A 20412-nucleotide genomic window follows, 5' to 3' on the forward strand; every position below is an offset into this window, starting at 1 on the left:
GATGAAGCCAACTGTATACTCTCAGCAACCTCCAGAAGAAGCTGACTGTATATTTTTGTCCTTGTTAACCCCTTCTATGCCATCAATAAGCTGGATTTATCCATGCATTTCTAGTACAATCAGCCAGGGACAAGGTCGGCTTGTTAACGACACTTTTCATTTGCTAGCAACGCTGTGGAAAAGTTGGTTTAGTTTCAGTGCTCTGTTGTGCTTCTGGTAGATGGTAGCACACTATCGAAGCAAGAGTGAGTTTATTCTGGTGGAGCAAGTAAAACAAGTTGGCAACTGGGGTCTTTAAACATAATATGACTATTTTTCGGCAAAATTCGAGATGATAGTGTGGCGTGGAAAGATTGAATAATTAACCAACATTTTGCTGATTAACTTTATGGCCACAATGATTCTGGTAGCGAAAATCTTGTATACTAAGAGCAACATGAAACAGCACAGTTTGGACACATTTTTGCCAACTTGAACTGGCTGTCCTGCAGCCGCCAAGCCAATGTGCCGGCACATTTCTGTATGTTCTTACTGATTGCATGCTTGCATACTAACAAGAGTGCAAGGTACATTTATAATTTAGCGTTTTTCATGTGCCATGTATTAGCAGGCAAGTTGCTAACGTGCCATCAGGATCGATAAGAAACCCATTGATGTCTCATTGGAATCGTTACATTTGCCTTTCTTTCATGTGGACTTTATTGCGATTTTCTTTGTCTTTTTCACCAATATTGACGTGCATGCTTACAACGATTATCAGACATAACAAAAATATTTTAGTGTCAGGCATGACTTCTTTGTGACGAGGTTCAACTGTAAATACTTTCTTATTGCAAACTCGTGCCTCTGATGAAATGGCACAATCGTAATCCTAACTAGCAGCAGAAAATTCTTCGTGGCGGTAACAGCAGCACCTAATATTTTTTTTTTTTTTAAGGTTTCTATCCTTTCATGACTACCGCATACCTCGAGAGAACCTACTGAATAGGACTGCAGACGTGACACCTGAAGGGGAATATGTCACACCACTGAAGGTAGGGGTGCTTGAGAGCTTTTGATTGTAATTATTCGTCTGCTGGGCTACTTAACTATAATTCGAAGGACTGCAGAGCATGTTTGCATGACAAATCGTGCAGAGTATGAGATGATAGCGGGGTTCGCTTAAGGGTATTTGATCCGCACCGATGGCACCGGCTGTTGGAATCTCAGCGCTGCCATCAGCTGTTGGAACCTCAGTGCTGACACCCGTTGTTGCAACCGGACCGTTGGCGCCCGTTGTTGCAAATGGGTCGCAAGCCCCAAGGGTAGCATTGGCCTGGCGGCCTGGGGCACACTGGAAGCATCCGAAGGTCCCAGCAAAACATGAGGCGACTGCTAACAGAACAACTTGTTTATTCTAGCATCGCAAAGAGCGGGCGGTCAGGTCGACCGAAGTAGAGAGACGGGAGAGCACGTTACTCAACAGAAGAAATCGGAGCCTCTCTCCTGGCGTCCGGGGGCAGCTGCTCTTATACTCTTGGCGTCGCGGGCAAGAAGGAAGGTCACGGGACGACACCACGTGACAGCGGCGAAGGACGGACTGAGAGACACGTTGGGACAAGGAGGTGACGCATCAGCCGGGCCAGCGCCGGTCAGACCTCTTCTCTTCACACTGGGGGAGCTCCTCTCCCCGGCTGCCGCGCTTTGGCAAGCGTGGGCACACACACACACACGCACACACAAAGACACGTGGCACTGAACATGCCGGGACGCGCTCGGCGGGGATGCGTCGCGGCCGCTCCGAACGGGCCAAAATGTCCGCCGCTTTGAACGAAGCCCCGACGTCCGTTGCATCCGCGCCGGCCATATCGCACGTCGTAGGCGAAACGTAACAAGGGGTATATATTCGGCTTCTAGAGCCTGGAACCAGCAACACCAAAACAAGTAGTTTGACGAGTTTGTAATAAAAGTGTTTTCATATTAACTGCTATCCCTTGCTTGAACAGTCTCTGGGTGCTGTACAGAATAAGCTCATCAAATTATTCAATTCAATTCACTTTTTATTCTCATAAACATGAAAAGTACTTTTCAAACAGTGCATAAGTGCAGGTCTCATAGTCAGACATTTGAGTGTGAAACGTCCTGTTAATGTGTGCATCATGCAAGTATAGCTGTATGGTGATGTATTAATAATGCATAAGAGCTGCATTAAACTACAGCTTTGATGTCATATGCTAGTTCGTCTTGGAGATTAAATATCTTCACTCCTCACAAATATTTCCCCAGTGAAATGTTCACAATGTAGTACAGTAATCAGTGCTTTTCTTGCTTTCTTTCTCTCTTTTTTTTTACTTGAGAAGCCTGCTTTAAAGGGCCCTGGAACGCTTTTTCAACTAATCATATAACGACGTCACTATTAAAGGACATTGCCTCACGAATCTCATGCCGAAAAACTTTTTCAAATAGTTCAAGCATAAGTGCAATTTATGCACCACTACATGGCTTTTTCTCTGTTTTGTCCTCTGCTAACGTTCTGGAAGCTACACGAGGGGAAAGCCAGGTGGGCAAAGCCCCACCCAAAAGTTGTGTCTCTCAGCGTTGAAAGGCACCCCATGGTGGCTGTGGTAGAGTACACTATGCAGCACGTGTCTGCTATCCTAGAGGCCACGCGCAGCAGACGCAGCTGTGTGTAGTTGTAGCGTCTAGACTGGCAGTGCAAAGATGAAATGATTTTCTCTGTGTTTCTGGGATCGCAGACATGTATATGTTTAGTTTATTTAACTTGAATTTGGTGATTATGTATTGCTGAGAATGTTCTCGCAATCACGAAATCGGCCAATAGCATTTGCGGGCCCAGCTGCCTGCAATGACACTGCATCACGTTGCGGAAGCGAGAGGAAGCAATTTCTTACAATTTTTGTTGCGCGATTGTGGATTCCCTGCCACGTGCAGTGCACTAATCTTTCGCTCACATGTTCATAGCAGCCTCCACGACAGATCGGCAATGTTTTCTTACTATGTTCAAGATGTGTTTCAGGGCCCCTTTAAGGCATAATTAATACTTTGAGCAGTTTGGACAAATGTGGTAGTGGTGCATTGGAAGCACAATATAATCCCGTTGCATCGTGAGTGTTACAAGCCACTCAGTGATGCGTTCAGTTTTCTTTGTTGGTAGCTATGTTGTAGTGCTTTTAACTGTTGTTTCATAATTGTTACTGGGCAATGTTCATTTTCCTTTTGTAGTGACCCCATGTGTATGTATCACTTTGCATGGTTAGGATCCAAAAAAGAGGTTTGGAATGACCCTGGGCTCCCTGTCTATGGGACGTGTGGCCATCGTGGGCATCTGCACCACCAACCTCATCAAGAGTGTTGTCATCTCCACCCGGTATTCAGCTGTGCGTCGCCAGTTCGGTCCAGAGAACCAGGAGGAGTGGCCAGTCATTGAGTACCAGCTGCAGGTATGACCATGTTGTTGCAAAGACAATTATTAGGCTCATGAAAGTGTTCACTGTGGCTCAAGATGACAGATGTGAAGCAGGACACGCACACGTAGCATTGTGTAGTGTTTTGTATTTTGTTTTTGTGCTGCTTTGTGTTACATTGAATGCTTTCATGCTATGCCAACAAGCCAATATTGCATCCAAGCACTGTTGTTAGGCGACTGTTCATTGACGGTTGTATCACTGTTGTTAGGCAACACTTCGGCAACAACAGAGGCAACAATGGCGAAAAGACGAACCTCGCAGCCGACATTTCTTTGCAGTCGCAGCAGTGCTGCTGAGCAACTTCTTCACATTCCAAATGCCACACACTGTTGTCAACGGTAGATCTCTGTCGCTTGCCAGTGCTGACTTCTTCCTGCCACGTTTGATAGCACGAATGATGTCCAATTTTTTTTTTTCTATGCTGAGCATCCGGTGTTTTTTTATCTGAGCTTCGGCATAACGCGAGTCCTAGCTTGGACGATGCCACAACGCCCTCTGGACCGCTTTCGGGTACGGCGCTGAAATCATTTAATGTTGATGTGGCTTCACGCTCAAACGCACAGGACACTTCGAGGCCATTGTTCTGCCGGGCTGCCCGATGGGGACGACGCACCACCGTGATTACACGACGAAAAGTGGAAACACTATGTGTTAATTGATACGTACGCAATAAGCTGGTATGGCTTATGCAGCTACAAAGTGCATTATGTTCAATGGCCACTGAGTTGGGGATTTGACTTTACTACTTTAAGATGAAACTACAGTTTAAGTGGGTACAGCTTAACAAAAAAAATCTTACTGTATAGAAAGGCATTTATCAATACAGCTCAAATAATCTTTCTCCATTGTGCCGCTTTAAAGAACTCCAGGTAACCCGAATTAGTTCAGAGCCTCCTGGTAAGGTAGCTGCCTCAATTTTTGTTTAATGCAATAAACGCAATCAATCCAACCAATCAGTCGTGATCTTGGTTGTTATCATGATGATTCAGTGTATTGCTCAGTCTGTCTGAGTTTGGAACCTTGGTGGCATCTTACAAGCGACTTAGCATGCCTCTAATGGAATCTTTGCATTTGGAGTGAAATACTGTAGGTTACAGCCTAATAAAATAGCAAGAAATGCAGCTCGAAAGGAATCTGTGTTCATAAACCAGCTAATCAGAATTGCTATTTTTCCTTGTCCTTGCAATGTGTGCTTGTCAAAGCATTTCAGTGCTTACAGAGCCCTTAATATCATCATTGGAACCACACTATCCCACAGAAACAAAAACGGAAATCCCTGCTCTGTGTTGTAAGAGTAAGCCAGGATGTTGACGAGTACTTTTCTTTCTTGGCATCTCAGTTCCTGCTGCTTATCAGCTTGCGACTATATTTTGGACCTTATGTATTATCAATCATGTTGTAAGAAGACTAGGTAAATAAGCGTGAATAGGCAGTCTTATCTGAGCATTGCTTGCAGTCTGTTCGGCACACATTTCGTGCACTCAGGCCCTTGAGAGAACTGCTTTAATTTCACATTTGTGTGTCTTTCAGAGACACAAAAACCACAGACCCACAAAAGCGCAGACGGCTTGACTGCAAAATGACCAGAAAGTCGAGTGTGACAACTCTCTCAATCGACTTAGAAGTGGAGCGGAGGCAGCATTGGGTTTTCCATTGCTGGCGTGAACATTACGTGCACAAGCATTAATGTTCCCACCGAGCAGCTCTGTGCATATTGTTGGGATACACTTGTCCAAGCAGAGTGGACAGTAAATGTTAAAACTGTCTGACACACATGGTGTCATAGATGCTTCCAAGAGTGCCTAGAGTAAACTGCTCTAAAGGAGCAGTTGTCGAGTGAATAAAAATTCAGAAGTTTCATTTCGTTCAGCTTCTGTGTTTCCGTTCGTACAATTTTTTAGTAGCATCTTGGAGAAGAGCTACAGTGTTAAAGAAGTGCTGTGTACTCCTTGTGCTCATGCCTTTTCCTTTTTTCCTTCCAGCAATGGAGGCTAATCCCATTCCTCGCAGCTGCGCATGTGTTCAACTACTACTCGGCTGCATTGTACCGAGAGTTTGTCAGCTTCCACATTGCAGTCCTTTTTGGCGAGAAGTCTCCTGAAGTGGTGAGTGCAGCAAGCATTCATTCTTCTGTGCGAGAGTATGAAATTGCGCTAGTAGAAGGTTTGTGAATATCACAGCAAGCAGCACAGGCACATGCTTTCCTGATAGCTCCAGATTATACAGTAAAACCTCGTTCATTTGGATTTCACGGGACTGAAAAAAAAATGTCCGAGGTAACTGAATGTCGAATTATTGAGTGTGTGAAAAAAGTAACAAAGTGTGAGGGCATCCATCCATGATGGCGGAAGTAGGTGGCGCTCTCTGGGCGCAGTGGTGAAAGACTCGAGGTCCGTTTGATTCGCCTGCATCACTGTGAACCACTTCACGGTGTTTCACGAAAAGTTCAGAAATTGTACAGCTCGATTTCTTCGGTGCAGGTACAGCATGTGACACTCGAAACAAATGTCAAGGTGCAGACACCGTGCAAGAATTTAGTTTTTTCTGACTAATCTGCACGGAGTACATAAGTTTGAGAAGTCCTGTTGAGCTGCTGATGTGATCGGCTTCTGAGGCGTAAAGGCACCCGCGCTTGCATAGACACAGCAGACACAGGTAAGGTGGTTTTAACGGCACTTGCACATGTGTACTGTGCTGTCTTCTGCGCTGCTGTTTTGCACCTGTACGTCTGCACCAAGCTGGCACCGACAGTAGAGAGGGTGCAGCAAAATCTTGAACCAGCCCTGCAGCTTTTGAAACGAACGGCGTGGTTCAGATGGCGCCACTGCTGCACTGCTGAAATGAAAGGCATTGTGCAGCACCTCGTGAACTGGTTCAGGTGGTGCAGGTGAATCAAACGTATCTTTGGTGTGTGTACCAGGGGGTCGTCAGAGGTTTAGGCCTTATAAACATGACAGAATAAATGTTTACTACATTAGCATGCTTCTCTTCACTGAGTGAATGAGCAAATCCTGTTTCTATTTTGCACAAGTGCAGTGTGTGAACGCTGTGCTTCTCGTCATCTTTGGACTGATTGGCTCTTGCAGCGGCGAAGGTCTGGCAACTTCCTTCGCAACGGGGCCGTGCCATGCGCCTTCATCTGAGACGTGCTTTTCACTACCACGCTCACATGCGGATTATTTTTTCACTAGTGATCTGGTTGCCAACAAATCGTCCATCCATCGCGATGTAGCCTGTTCCTCTTCATCCTCGACAGCTGTACACCGAGTCAAAACGGAACTATTTATCGAAACCACAGCCTCTATCGACACGATCATGCAACACGATCATGGACAATGATCTCTCGGTTCTGAAGGCATGTGGCTGACATGCGCACCGATTCAAAAATATACTACTGTTTGCCCCAACCACTGTGGAGGAAACCATGGTGGCTGTCGACGCGATCATAGATGGTGACTATGCAGTTATGAATGCACGCAGCTGATGCGGTGTTATGTGTTGGGGTAAATTAAGAATGAAGGCTTTAAAGGCACAAATAGGCGCAAAGCATTCCGGCATTGCTGTCATTTACATACTATTTCCACTGATGACTATGGTGATGCACACTCTGCTGCTTCATTTCGGTGGGACACTTGTACCGTTCTTTCTCTTGTGCATTGCACATTTGCGGTGCTCTGCGCTCGCTTAAGTCCGAGAGTTAAAGAAATTAACTGATGTGCGGCCATATTTTGTCCAAATTAGCGAGAGTTTGATTGCATTATATAATGCATACACCTACCAGAACCAGAGGGCAAGTCTGAATTATCCAATTACCCAAGTTAACGAGGGACAAATTAACTAGGTTTTACTTTATGTGCTGCAGTATTCGAAATAAGACCATCAGTTGGTAGTCAACACGTGTTCAGTCTTTCTTGTCCAAGCACCTGCGCTGTTTGCCGGGCTTTGCCCCTGTGCACCCCTTGTAGAGGCTGCGATGTTCATTTGCTGAGAAAAAGGTATCGTGATTGAACATGGCCATATTTCAGTGTAGGCAGAATTCAAGAGCAATAACATCCATAGAATAAGGTGCACAGTAGCAACTTGTGGTCGGTTTATTCGTTTTTCTTTTGCTCAATCTCAGCTAGAGATGCAGGAAGCGTTGTTGAGGCTGTGAAGCCGTAGTTTGCCATGCCATTTGCTTCTTAACTGCTGTATTTCAACAATGATGTGTTTAAGCAACATTACATATAAATCGCTATAGCCGTTGCTGCATCACACTAAATCCAGTGTACCTTTTTGCTTTGCGACTATTCTGCAAAAGCAACCAAGTTCACTTCACGGCTACTGCTTCTGTCCTCTCTCAACCAACAGAATTTGTGTTTTCTTATAGCAGGCAAGCCATTGACAGCTGTATACAGTTAAACCTTGATACAACGAAATTCTCGATGTGACGACGTATTTAACGTTTCATAACTTCTTGTCCATAGTACACCATGTATTTAGAACCTCAATATAATGAAGTGTGTTTGTATGTGATTTCAATAGAATGAAATTTCGCTTCCGCCACAAAAGAATGCTGAGACAGTAAATGGAAACTTCCGCGGGTGCACATGGTCAAATGTTTGAATTACAAGTGGCTGCTTGTAAACGCACCTCTCAAATTGTGTGCAGTGCAACAAGAGCAACCGCCGAAGTGGAGCCGCATCATGTTCCATATAAAGTTCAAGTGTGATAAGAACCTCTAGCGTCCCGTCCCCGCATACTTTGTGTGTGGGGTAAGACAAGAAAGATGGTGGCTCCACAAGTGCTGTTTTCCTGTGCAAGCAAAGAAAAAGGAGGAGGGTAGCAAGCTCGCGATCAGGGGCGCACAAGGGGCGGGGACGTTAAGTTCACGCACGTCACGACTTCTGGCTTGCGTCTCGACCGTGGCTGCACATGGCTGCAAGCGCGGCTGAGCGCATGCGCAGCTGCGCGCCCTGCTTGAGAGGTAATCTGCTGTGTGTGTAAAAAGTGGGCATGCCAAGACGCCGTGGCATCATGTAACTAAGCTGTTAAGTATTGGAGGTTGCATAATCATGAGTTTTGGTGATTCAATGCTGGTGCTTTTCCCAATAGCATCGTCCCAGTTAGGGTGGCGCTATCAGCCACGGGGGTGGAGTGCAAGCGAAAGCTTGGCTGGCTTCACTTAATTTGTACCGCCGATGTGAAGATATCATTGATGTGTTATGAAACCGTATCATTCAACGCCGGCTCCCAAATTCATCAAAATGAATTGTTTTCTCATTCAAATTTGCTTTTTTTTACTGCCTGAGGATTCAGGAAGTTCCATGGCCCCTTTCTGTGAGAAAAATAGACTTATACCCCTGACACATGGGCACTCTAAAGTCCTTTAGGTAAAGGGACATCTAACGGAAAGGCGTTCAAGCGCAGTGACACACGACAAAGGAGTATCTCCCTCCCAGTGAAGTTTTTGTAGGGGAAAGGAGATTGCACATCAACTTTTCGAGCAGAAAAGGCATTACTCTCACACACAGCTTGCACAACTCGTCAATAGAAAGGAACCTGCCATGCAACTACGGTGCGCCATAAGTATTTTTTACCTTGCGAAAAGTTTTTAATTTTTAGCGGTAATCTGATTTGTCTAACAGTGAAGATGTAGTGTAAGTATACTCTCAGACACTCGCGTCACGTCGCTAGTGCCGCCATGTTGAATTCCGGCAGTGTCGTTTGCTGTGCCGTCTTTGGTGCGTTAGCGTCGTGAAAGTATCGTTCCTTGCGCACTTAGGCCCACTTTCCGCGGTTGGTGGCTCGAGGGTACAGTGCCGAAGCAGTCAGCATGGAGCTGTTCATGATGAGTCGACGTTTGATGTTTTCCACTTTCACCTTGGCTGCGTTTATCTCATCTTCAAGAGATTCGAGAGCAGCAAGCATCAGAGCGACCTCAACTCTTGCTTCATCGCAAGTGTTTCGCTGAGCCATGATGCAACTGCGCAGTTCTGTCATGTCATCACAATTGTGCGAATAACACATTGAATAAAATGCGTTATGCCTGCACGCACAAAGGAAGGGAGAACAAGAACCTGGGCAGCACCAGAATAAACAGCATGCGCAGCAAATGACAGCAAAACACCGATTGTACATAGTTGCTTCACCAATTTAAATTGCTGCTAAGAGCGCAAAAACATGAATTAAATAAATGAATATGTTTATTATTAGCCATCAACAACGAAAAAAAAAATGTTTTTGGGCTCTACAGTAGCTAAATGTAATCTAAGTACGCAGCTTTTTAAAAATGTTTTCTCTCTTGCTGATTTAACAAGCAGCACTATTTTTCTTGCCGTGTTTATCTGAGGAACCACCTAAGGAAGTTAGTGCGGTACCATGTGTCATCGGCGCAACTCCTTTCTGCAAAGATTCCTTCAGAGTAACGAAAGAGGTTTACTGGAAAGACTTTACCTTTTCCTGTGTGTCAGGGGTATTACTTGCTTAAAAGGTCGAATTTCAATACATTGAAACTTCTGTGTAGCGAAACAAATTTCCAATTTTACGTACTTCGTTATATCGACGTCGTCTGTACTGTAGCTGTGAAGGTGACGAGGAGAGTGGGCAATGCATGGTCCAGCTGACTATACTGCGTTTGGCTAATGGAGTAAAACGGTCGAAATAATAACAAAGGAGAGATTAAAGAAAAATTAAAATTGTTTACCTAAACCGTCGAGCAGTGGGAGGCCCAGCTGATAAGCTCGAGCCCTGAAGACCAGCATCGCCTGGTGAGCAGGGCCAAACTGTCAGCTCAAGCCCACGGCATCCTGGACTAGGGACGCCGCCCACCTCGGACGATTTTACCGTCGGCTCATTTCAACTAATAAGGTTTATTCCTCCTCCGTACCTAAACGTGAAAAAGTTAACAACTCTTTAAGCCTGTCAAGGACCCACATGTCGTTATCAACACAGAATGCATTAGATGTTGTTTCTAGGAAAGAGTGAAATCTGCTAGCCAACAGCCAAAATGAGAACTCTCATCAAAGGCCATTGTTTGTGGACATGCATCCAGCCTGATCGTGTCCTGACCCAATAATTGAAGAGAAATGGCATTTTGTTAAGTGTTTTGTTGCACTCTGCAAGCATGAAGGAGTTTTGAATGTTGCAGCCATCATGGTGGTTCACTGGCTGTGGTGTTTTCCTGCTAAGCAGATGTAGCAGGTTTGATTCCCGGTCATGGTGGCAGCATTGTGATGGAGACAAAAAGCAAAGTCACTTAACCCCTGCTGATCAAAATCACTTGGAGACCCTCACTACAGCGTCTTTTATAGCCCCAGTGTTATTTTGGTATGTGAACTCAATGAATGAAAGAATCAATAAGTCAATCCCATCAACAGTCTCCTTTTCTTTTGTTTCTGGTACCATGTAGTCAGAACAAGGTGTGGAGCTGCACATCTTGTCATGCGCTGCCAAGTGCAAAGCAGGCTGGCTGGCCAGGGACGCGATACAGGAGAGCCGGGAAGCCTGCGGTGGCCATGGCTATCTCAAAGGTACTGTTTTATCTGCTCCTCTGCACCATTCACATACTTCGTGAGAGCCTTATAATTCAGTGCATGCTCTCTCTGCTTACAAAATTATCGGGACTCTGCGTCAGCATCACATCACTGACTCGGTAGATCCATCGTATAACAGTGTAATTTCTGCTGCCACAACATTTTCACTCTCGTCGTGATGGGTGTTGCAGTGATGCAGTACCCTGTGGCCTTTCGCGCTTTGGCTCCGTTCATTCGCGATGTTATGGCAACGTAGCAAATTAAATGGGATGCCTGCTTCAAGAGACGAGCAATTTGACGGCTGAGAAGCTGGGAAACTTTGCCGTGGCTTGGCAGCTCGCCGTAAACAAGTCGCCAATTTGCACATGGCGGGACCAGCAGCAGGTGCTTTCTAATTGCGAAGCCGGCCAAAAGTGCTTGATCCGTAGACCTTGCAGGGGCCTGGTACTGTCCCCAAACAAAGTGGTTGTGCACTCTTTTAAGAAGGGCATAATCCAAAATGCGCTCGAAGGCATGGAAGATAACTTGATTCTCGGGTGATCACTTTTGGAAACAGTTTCGCTTTCACGAGACTCGGCTCATCCCAGCACCAAACTCTTGGTTTTGTGCGATGATAGTGAGCCTGGCACAGCACCAAAAACACTTGTCCTCCGGGGACATGTTTTGTGAAAGTGAAACTACCTTCAAAAGTGCTCACCTGAGAATAATGCCCAACGGAAGCTGTGCCACCTCCTGAGACAATAATGAGTGAGAAGAACTCGTTACCAAATTACGAATCCTTGAATGAAAGTACCATTTTTTTTTATCGCATTACATTTACAGTGTTATTTATTTTGCATAAGTGGAAAGTCAACAGTCGTGTTACAATTGCGGTCACATTACATTTGAGTAAATACTGTATTCTTGCAGTTTACCTTTAAATTTGTGCTCCCAAGTGCATAGCCCCCAACACAGCCTGTACCACATGATTCTTTCTGAAATGCAGTGTCGGGTCTTGGCGAGCTGCGCAATGACAACGATGCCAACTGCACCTACGAGGGGGACAACAACGTGCTTCTGCAGCAAACAAGCAATGTGCTGCTGTCGTTGGTGCAAGGGCGCAAGACGGGTCAGCCCCTACCAGCCTCCATGGCAACCATTCAATTCCTCAATGACATGGAGACTATTCTGCAGGGCACCCTGGCAGCGACCACTGTTCGTGAGATGACCGACATTAATGGTCAGTTGTGTGGCACATTGAAAGTGAACTATGGCGTAGGCATGCTTTGCGGAGGAAATAAGGAACCTTGTCAGAGCTAACAAGACACTTGACTGCAAATAGGTGAAAGCTTATCTCGCTTCTTTTTTTATTAAGGAGGAACCCGGGGCTATAAGCTTGAGCCTCTTCTCGTCTATACAGTTTGACATTGTAGATCGCAACACATAACACAGTCAACTGGTTGTAAACACATAAATTACAGGCGCACTCTCTGTGCTGCACTGAAGCAGCCAACTACAGTGAAGCCTCATTACTACAAACACCACATTAATAAACTTTTCTGATTAATGAACTTTTCAGAAATCCCTGCTGACTTATAGCTTCTATGTAAAGATATTTCAGTACTGCAAACTTCAGAACACTAAATTTTCAGAATAACAATTGTTATTCAGTTTCCCTGTGATGCTAACAACACTTCTGTACTACGAACAAATATTCTCAAAATCTGGGGATTCTTAGATTTTCGCGTATCCTTCACAGCAGCCGAAACAGTAGGCTAGCAGACGACAAGGCGCAGAGAGTGCAGACATTGCAGCGCAGGGGTTTGGAAGACCTAAGACTGCGATTCAGTAAAAAAGAATGTGGGTGAGTAGAGGCAACGCCACATCTGGCTTTGCGAGCACATGCTCCACCCAGAAAAGTGTCACCTAGCAACGAAGGCATGTCTCTTCCTTCTTTCTGCGCATTCCTCCTTCTTTTGTGCTTCTTTCTGCGGCGTACGAGCGGTGCCAGTGGTGAAATGTAACGTGAGTACTCACAGGGATGCCACACAGTCGCACTTTGCACTTGCCAGGCAGTGTCGTTTATGTGCGCTTGCACTTTCACATAGTTAAGGTGTCTGCCTCGAGTGAGACAGCTGTGGTGTCCATGAGCAATAAATGTGAAAAACAAACAAAAAGCGAGAACCATTGCGCTTTGGAGGTGACATGGGGCTACCTTTCTTTCAGTAGTTTTCTTCTTAAAGTCAGCGTCCGTTTTGTGCGTGTCACTTTTATTATAAGGTGCTTCGGTAATGTGCGGCGGCGGAATCTATGGAAAATAGCAGCAGCACATACCGAGAGCCAAGAGCAACATTTTCATGCATAGCTGAAACGGTGAGAACTTATGAACTGATGGGTTAATGGGCAAAATGGTTCATTTTGGGGCCTTCACTCTAATTATCTTTCACTACAACGAATAATTTACCATGGTCCCCTGAAGTTTGTTATATCGTAGCATGATAAACAAACTGACGCTACTACAGAAAACAGAAGTTTGAAGCAGTTAAATCTTGCTTAATTTTTTTTGCGAATACGTTCCAAGACTCACCAAAGTGGATGCCCGCCAACACCTTATCTGTTACAATTTCTTGGAAGTTTAATTATATTTGCTTAGTATGAGCTATAGGGATTTGTAGCACTTGTGATTGAAAAAAATATCTGTCATTAGAAACAGTGTTGCTTTGAGTGTATGGATTATTCGATTATTGAGTGTAACTAATATTTTAGAAGGTAAGATAAAAATAAGGAAGAAATGTAATTATTTATGCATGTGATGCGTAGAGCAGATAACCGGTAATATTGACGTAACAGAATAGATGCCAAGGGAAGGGAAAGGCAGTCGAGGACAGGCCAGAATTCACTCGTGGGATCAGAGCGGGAAATTCACAGGCATAAAATGGACTCGGCAAATACAAGACAGGTAATTACAGTGATAGGGGTTTCCTTTCTTTTTTTGACGAATGTCACGCTTATAAATTTTACGCATCAAATAAAATCTGCTTAAAATCTTGTGCATTTTTGTTTTCGGAGTTGCAGTTACGAACTGCTTCGACATGGTTACATCTTGGGAATTTTCGTGATTGCTCATCTCGTATGCAGTGATCTTGGCGGCGTATAAGTGGCTGGTCTGCTACCTGCTGAGGGTAAGCGACGAGAAGTACACGACGCTGGTGTCTCAAGGAGAGGACCAGTTTTCAGCCAAGAACAACACACAAGCCTTCTGCCTCCGCGAACTGGCCCTGGCTTACATTGAGGTACAGTATAGTGCAGTCCTTGTCTACAGAAGAGACTACTAGGTAATATTCACAGAGGTTAATTATTTAATGACTTACCTTTATACGGATTTGCAAGAAGTGATATGGCCCAGTCTTGAAAAGGAAATGAAAACATAAAAGGGACTGAACATACAGTAAAACCTCGTTAATATACCACTTCGTATGGTTTATTGGTGCCAACATTTGCTGTTGAAAACACAAAAAATGACCCTGTGTAGTTACGTTTCTTTTTTTGCCGGTTAGTGTGTTCCCGTAAAACATGTGCTTTTAGCACTAATGTTCAGTACTTCACCAAACTGCGATTGTATAATACGTTTTCTGACTGCTAGATCTCGTGAGCAAGAAACAGCACGAGACACGCAATCGAGAGCCGCTAGGCACCTGCCACAGCAGCTTCCCTGCAGTACTCGCCTGCTCGTGTCACGTGAAAATGCCAGCACGCACTCAGCTCTCTCCTCCGGTACCAACAAATCTGGCGGGTTGTTGCGCATGGTATTCACAGCTGTCCTTGCCATCCCTATTGTAATAAGCATCTTCACCTATTTGTTTTGCGGTGTTAGTGGCGAAGTGCCGTTGGAAACGTACTGCACACTTTTAGTGAGTGATAACTCCAACACACCGCCATTCCCTGCTGCACAGGGGACTAAGTAAGCAAAACGTTTCACTCTGGTGGCATCGTATTCCGCCGTTGCCCGCCAGCTCGATTTTGTTTCAATTTCCTGTCGCACCTTAGAACACTATGCAATAGGAAAACAACAAAGCCGATCTTGGGCCTCTTGAGCCCCACCAGCTCGACACGCGTCGGCACGTCATGGCAATGATTCTCGCCAAGTGGGCACATCGAAACCTGAAGAAGCTGCTGACCCAGGCTGAATTCGAGAGCAATGCAAATGTAAGCTTGCCAAAGCCGCAAAAAATAACACTGCGCGCTTCATATTGTTGAGGCTCCACCAGCTTAGCACAGTGTGGCTACGTCTCGTGCTGCAACTATATTCAGGCAACGCTTCGCATTTCGTAGGTGTCACCTACAGTTGAGTCAGCCAAATATTTTTTTTTTTACTTCTGAGTGTATATTCTCCCGGTAACTATGCACTTTCCGCGTTTTTTTTATGAAATGTATGTACGAGGTTCTAGTGTAGTTAAAGCTTTGAAGATGGCAAACCTGTAATCAGTGCCATTAGTGAATATTCCTTAGGTTTAAATAAAAGTGGCCCATAGTATGTTGGAGGTTAGTTCCTTAAGTGTTTTCGTGGTTTTATGAGCTTCATTCTTGAGTTTGAATACAACTACAAGAGAAAAAAAAAACATCACTGTTGATTGCACTATCTGTCTGTGTGAAACATCTTGGTAGATTTCTAAGTAGCTTCTAATGGTTATGTTGTTTTTTGACAGTTATTCAGTGTTTCAGATTAGAAATATACTTGACCATTGTGTTCTCGTGGAAAGCTACAACAATAGTCGACACACCCTTCTTACATTTTTACATGTCATAGCCTAGTCTGGTAACATGAAATATTGGTGGCCTTGTTGCTTTTGTGATCAATGCAGACAGCCAAGAGGAAATTATCACTGTAGATCAGATTGAGCCATGACCATTGACCTGTGTCATGGTCAGTCATTCCACTCCGGCCCCTCCGCATTATCGGCTCACTCCCAATGCGAGTCAAGGACATCACCTGGAACCTGGATGCCACTCTGGCCTCCTTGGTGCTACAGTCTGTCAGGCAGAGCATTCTTGCTGCCTGAGCTTTATTGCCACTACGGCATTACTCATCGCCCAGCTGTTTCTTTGGGATGCTAACCCTCACTGTAGCATGCTAATCTGGTGCTGTAAGCGAGGCATGTGGCCGGGCAAATATATTCAGCACCCATTAACATATGACTCTTTCTTTGACCCTGACTAGTCAATAAACGTGTCTAACAGCACAGAGTGTATCGGTTGTCATGCCATACCTTTACTATTGATAGTGGCTAGACATGCATCAGTGTTTGTTGTAAAGCGCACAATAATTGAATGCATTCATTTCATTCAAACTAAAATTAAACTAGCCACAAATGTCAGGTGGAAGCTAGGACCTGACCTTCGTATCGCTATGGAATGACGTTCCCTGCTTTCTCAACATTGCATTCCTTTTCTTTCTCCAGCACACCATCGTGGAAAAGTTCCAGAATTTCATTGCTGACCTGAAGGACCCTCAACTGTGTGCCGTGCTGCAGCGAATTAACTCCCTTTTTGCGCTTTGGAGCCTGGAAAAGCGCATAGGGGACCTCTATGGTGGTGAGCTCGAATTTATTGCCCCATTCTAACGCAGTCAAAGAGCGGCACAGACTGTCCACACAAATCAACACGCAGCCTATATATAAAAAGGAAAATGTAGCATTCCTTCGAATTTGGCTATAAATAAAATTAATAAATCCTGTAGGCCAGCTGCAGAGAGTTGCAATTCGTTTTCACCTAATGCTCTTCATCACCACTCACAGACAGCTCTTTATTGTTGTGGGCCACAACATGTCCTCGGTGCAGTACATTGCATTTGATATTCTGCATTCTTTTTTTTTTACAACCCCACAGCCAACCTATACAAAAATGTGTTCTGTTGCCATCTTATGATGACAATGGCAATGCTGCTGGCTCGGCTGGTAGACCGTTGCCAATGTCAGAAACCTGACGTCTGTTTTGTATACCGTTGTACACATCAGGATCATTTGTAATTGCTAATTATTCATTGTGAACTGCCATATTCACTTGGAGATCTGTCAAGGGCAGACTGGAAACGTTTTCAATGGGGAGTAGCACATCTTGATACAATCACTGTTCTTTAGCACCGTTAAGGCAGACACTGCAGGGTCACCATAGGGGCCACATGAGTGCAGCTGAACACTCATGTTTGAATTATCCAGTCAGGGCCGATTTTGTATCAACGAGAATCTACTGTAGTGCTGATCTAGTACTGTGCACATAAATGTATGACAGACACACCATAGAGTATATAGGTACAGTAGACTTCTGTTAGTTTGACTCTGGTTAATTTAACTCTTCAATTGATTCAGTCTTGACCAGACACCCAGCCAGGGCTTCATTCATATCTGTGGGCCAATTATTTCAATTACGAAATGGGCCCTCACTGGATAATACAAACATGAGTGCTCAGCACGTACTGACATGGCCCCTATGGTGACCCTGCAGTGTGCATTCTCCATGGGAACTGGCAAATAAAATGCATCATGCAAAATTGTATTATCCAAAGCAAGCTCCAAAAAGCATGAAAATAGGCGTACTTGGTCGCTCAACATACTTGGTGACTCAACAGCAAAGGTTCATGTGGCATCAAGTGATACTGCTCTGCATAACGTGTTATGCAGAGCAATATCACTTGATGCCGTATGAACCGCAGCCAATGCATTTTTAGTCAGTAACGTTGAAACAGCCCACCAATTTGCGCTAAAATTTCTTCCTTTCAACGTCTGTACAAAAGTTCTTCTGGAAGTAAAAAAAAAAAAGCCGCTGTTTCCTCACTGATCAGCGGTGCACCTCCAGTTGGTTAGGCTGCACTGCCGTAGCAGAGATTTAACACCGATGGCGTGCCACGCATGTTTTTCTTTCAGAGTGGCTGGGGCTTAACACGTTGCTCGTTGGTAATTGAAATGTTATCTAAGCTAGTACACTGGCATATAAAGCTATGAGCTTTAGAAATACTAGTAAAAGCCCACTACTGCTGTCGTATTATCCGATCCCGGGGGGGAGGGGGGGGGGGGGGGATCGATTACAGTAACCATACGAAAATAGATTGCTCCTATGGGACGTTGGCTGAGCAAGTAAAATAAAATGTATTGTTCAGAAAAGCAGATTATGCGGCATTGTATCAGCGAGATTCTACTGTATTCTACTGTATTCGTATTCTACTGTTCTACTTATCCAGTGTGCTCCTTCAATATTCCTGAAGTCTTGTGCACGCTTTAGGAAACCACCTGAAATTTACCTAGGGCTATGGAAACACTTCAATATATTCAGTGCAACTCATTCTCAATACTGAAGCCTTTCCAGACACTTCATTATATCGGAGCTGACTACTCCTATGCGTTCATTGCTATATTCAATGTTTGTCTTATTATTGTACCAGCTGTATTTTGCCGATTCCGTTTTGTAGACTGCACCATTACAGAACTAACTCCCCTGTTGTAAAGAGAAGCTGGAGACCTCAAAGGAGGAGTTTGCAAGGAGACGAAAAGAAGGAGAAAGGGTTTTGAGACGCAGAAAGAAAACAGGAAGGATTAACAATCAGTGCAGCAAAGACAGCTGTTCATTATAAATTAAGTGTATCTGATGATTTGTCACTCATAAAGATTTGAACAAATGTATCACTGCATGTCTGCGTGCTTTTGCGTGATCTTAAGATGCCCGACTAGCCATATTCCTGTCTTATTGTATTTGCTGTACTTCTCCATTCTTTGGCAGCTTTTGCATTCTGTTAGAGTCGACCCCATCTAAAATTCTCTGTTCCAGGTGGATATTGCGCAGGCGAAGCTGCCAAGAATTTGATGAGAGAAGGCATCTTGCAGCTGTGCCGTGAGCTGAAGGACGATGCTGTCACGCTGGCAGACGTCATTGCCCCGCCCGATGTCGCCCTCAATTCTGTTCTTGGCTGCTCGGACGGACAGGTCAGGTTCAAATGCATTATCAGGTTTATTCAAGCGTATTGCGAGGTATTTTCTACTTTTCTTTTTCAAAATTTTTGCTCCCAGACATTCATCCTCATTTTGTGATGAAGTTCCGCTATACAGTCACCAACTGATTATTCGGGCAGCTCCATGGTACCTCCACTAGCCCCATAGATGTAATGCATAGTGTAAAGGGGAATTTCGGACACATTATAACGCGCCGTGCTATAATTCGGAGTCCGACTGCACAGCCCTGTGCTAATTTGGCCACCAAGTGGAGCAGGAATAGCAATATTTTTGTTTGGTAAATGTTGCCGGCGTTGTCGTTAGCTAGGTCACCGGCTTTTCCTTGAAACCGAATATAGCGAAGCCTATTCGATCTAATAATCGCTAATGAACATTCGGTGCATGCATTGACTATACTTTTGCCTATCTGTAGCAACAGCGTGACAGCGGTCGAGATGTGGGCCACAAGTTTGTGGTGATGCCTTCTGCTCGATTCTATGCCAGTCTTATTATCCGCCGTTCATGGCCAGCTGACCACGTTGATAACACGTGCATAGGGTCGCTGTAACCACTGCCGAAAGCGCGAAAAGTGGGCACACGAATACAGCACAAAAGTAGGGGAGTGCGAAGACTGAACAATGCATTTCGAATTGAATATCAATTCGAATATCAAATATCAGAAAACCTAACACAAATTTTTGTGCTTCTAAATTTGGTACCAAAATCGCAGTGCTGTACATACTCATGAGGCTAATCACATTACTTCATTACTTAACAAGAATCCTGCCAGCTATCAGTAACTTGTGTACCTATGAATTGAGATGCATAGTATACTATACTAATATTGATTGAAGGAAACATCAAATTATTTCAAAATATTATTTCAGAATAGCTCATTTCGTATTCGAAGGTCTAGAATATATTTTTATCATAGAATGTCTGTCAAATAGAATTGAGTGTTTTTTTCCCCCTGAAGCTGAAGAAATAGCGAAGTTGTCCTATATACCAATGAGGCTTTCAGTTCAATAGTTGGCCTTACTGTGTTTAATGGCAATCCTATATTGCTTTGGAAGTGTTATAGTTTTCTTCCAGAAAACAGGAACGTTTTCCCATGTTTATAGCAGGTGGTTCTTGTGGGTCATTGTCAGCTGGTTAAGGCCGATCTGCACGACAGAAAAAAACGAGGAATGCACACCGCTTCACTCGCCGTTGCACACATCGACCGTAGTCGATTGTTTCCAGTTGACCTGGTACAACCTTATAGCAAACCTCGTTAATTCGACCCTTGTTAATTCCCGAAAATTGGATCATTCGGGCTCGTCCTTTGTTCTTGGCAGGCCTATGCCTTATTTAATGCAATGAAACTCCCTTTAATTTGGACATATTTGGCCACGCATCGGTTAATTCGAACAACTCTCAGAGCTCAGCAAGCGTGGAGCGCCGCAAATGTGCAACACAAAAGAGCAAAAATGG

The 20412-nt window shown here is 44.5% G+C and overlaps 1 protein-coding gene across 1 annotated transcript in view; it reads left to right on the forward strand.

Annotated features, from left to right (window-relative positions):
- The window catches only part of Acox3 (Acyl-CoA oxidase 3), a 37075-nt gene that overhangs the window by 6663 nt on the left and 10000 nt on the right, over positions 1 to 20412 (forward strand). The window contains exons 6-13 of the mRNA XM_065430460.1: positions 938 to 1034; positions 3258 to 3440; positions 5450 to 5572; positions 10858 to 10978; positions 11967 to 12200; positions 14099 to 14253; positions 16420 to 16552; positions 18779 to 18933. Coding sequence (XP_065286532.1) covers positions 938 to 1034; positions 3258 to 3440; positions 5450 to 5572; positions 10858 to 10978; positions 11967 to 12200; positions 14099 to 14253; positions 16420 to 16552; positions 18779 to 18933 — 1201 coding nt within the window. The remainder of the gene's footprint in view (positions 1 to 937; positions 1035 to 3257; positions 3441 to 5449; positions 5573 to 10857; positions 10979 to 11966; positions 12201 to 14098; positions 14254 to 16419; positions 16553 to 18778; positions 18934 to 20412) is intronic.

The sequence above is a fragment of the Dermacentor albipictus genome, chromosome 2 (genome assembly GCF_038994185.2).
Source record: "Dermacentor albipictus isolate Rhodes 1998 colony chromosome 2, USDA_Dalb.pri_finalv2, whole genome shotgun sequence".
Lineage (NCBI taxonomy): Eukaryota > Metazoa > Arthropoda > Arachnida > Ixodida > Ixodidae > Dermacentor > Dermacentor albipictus.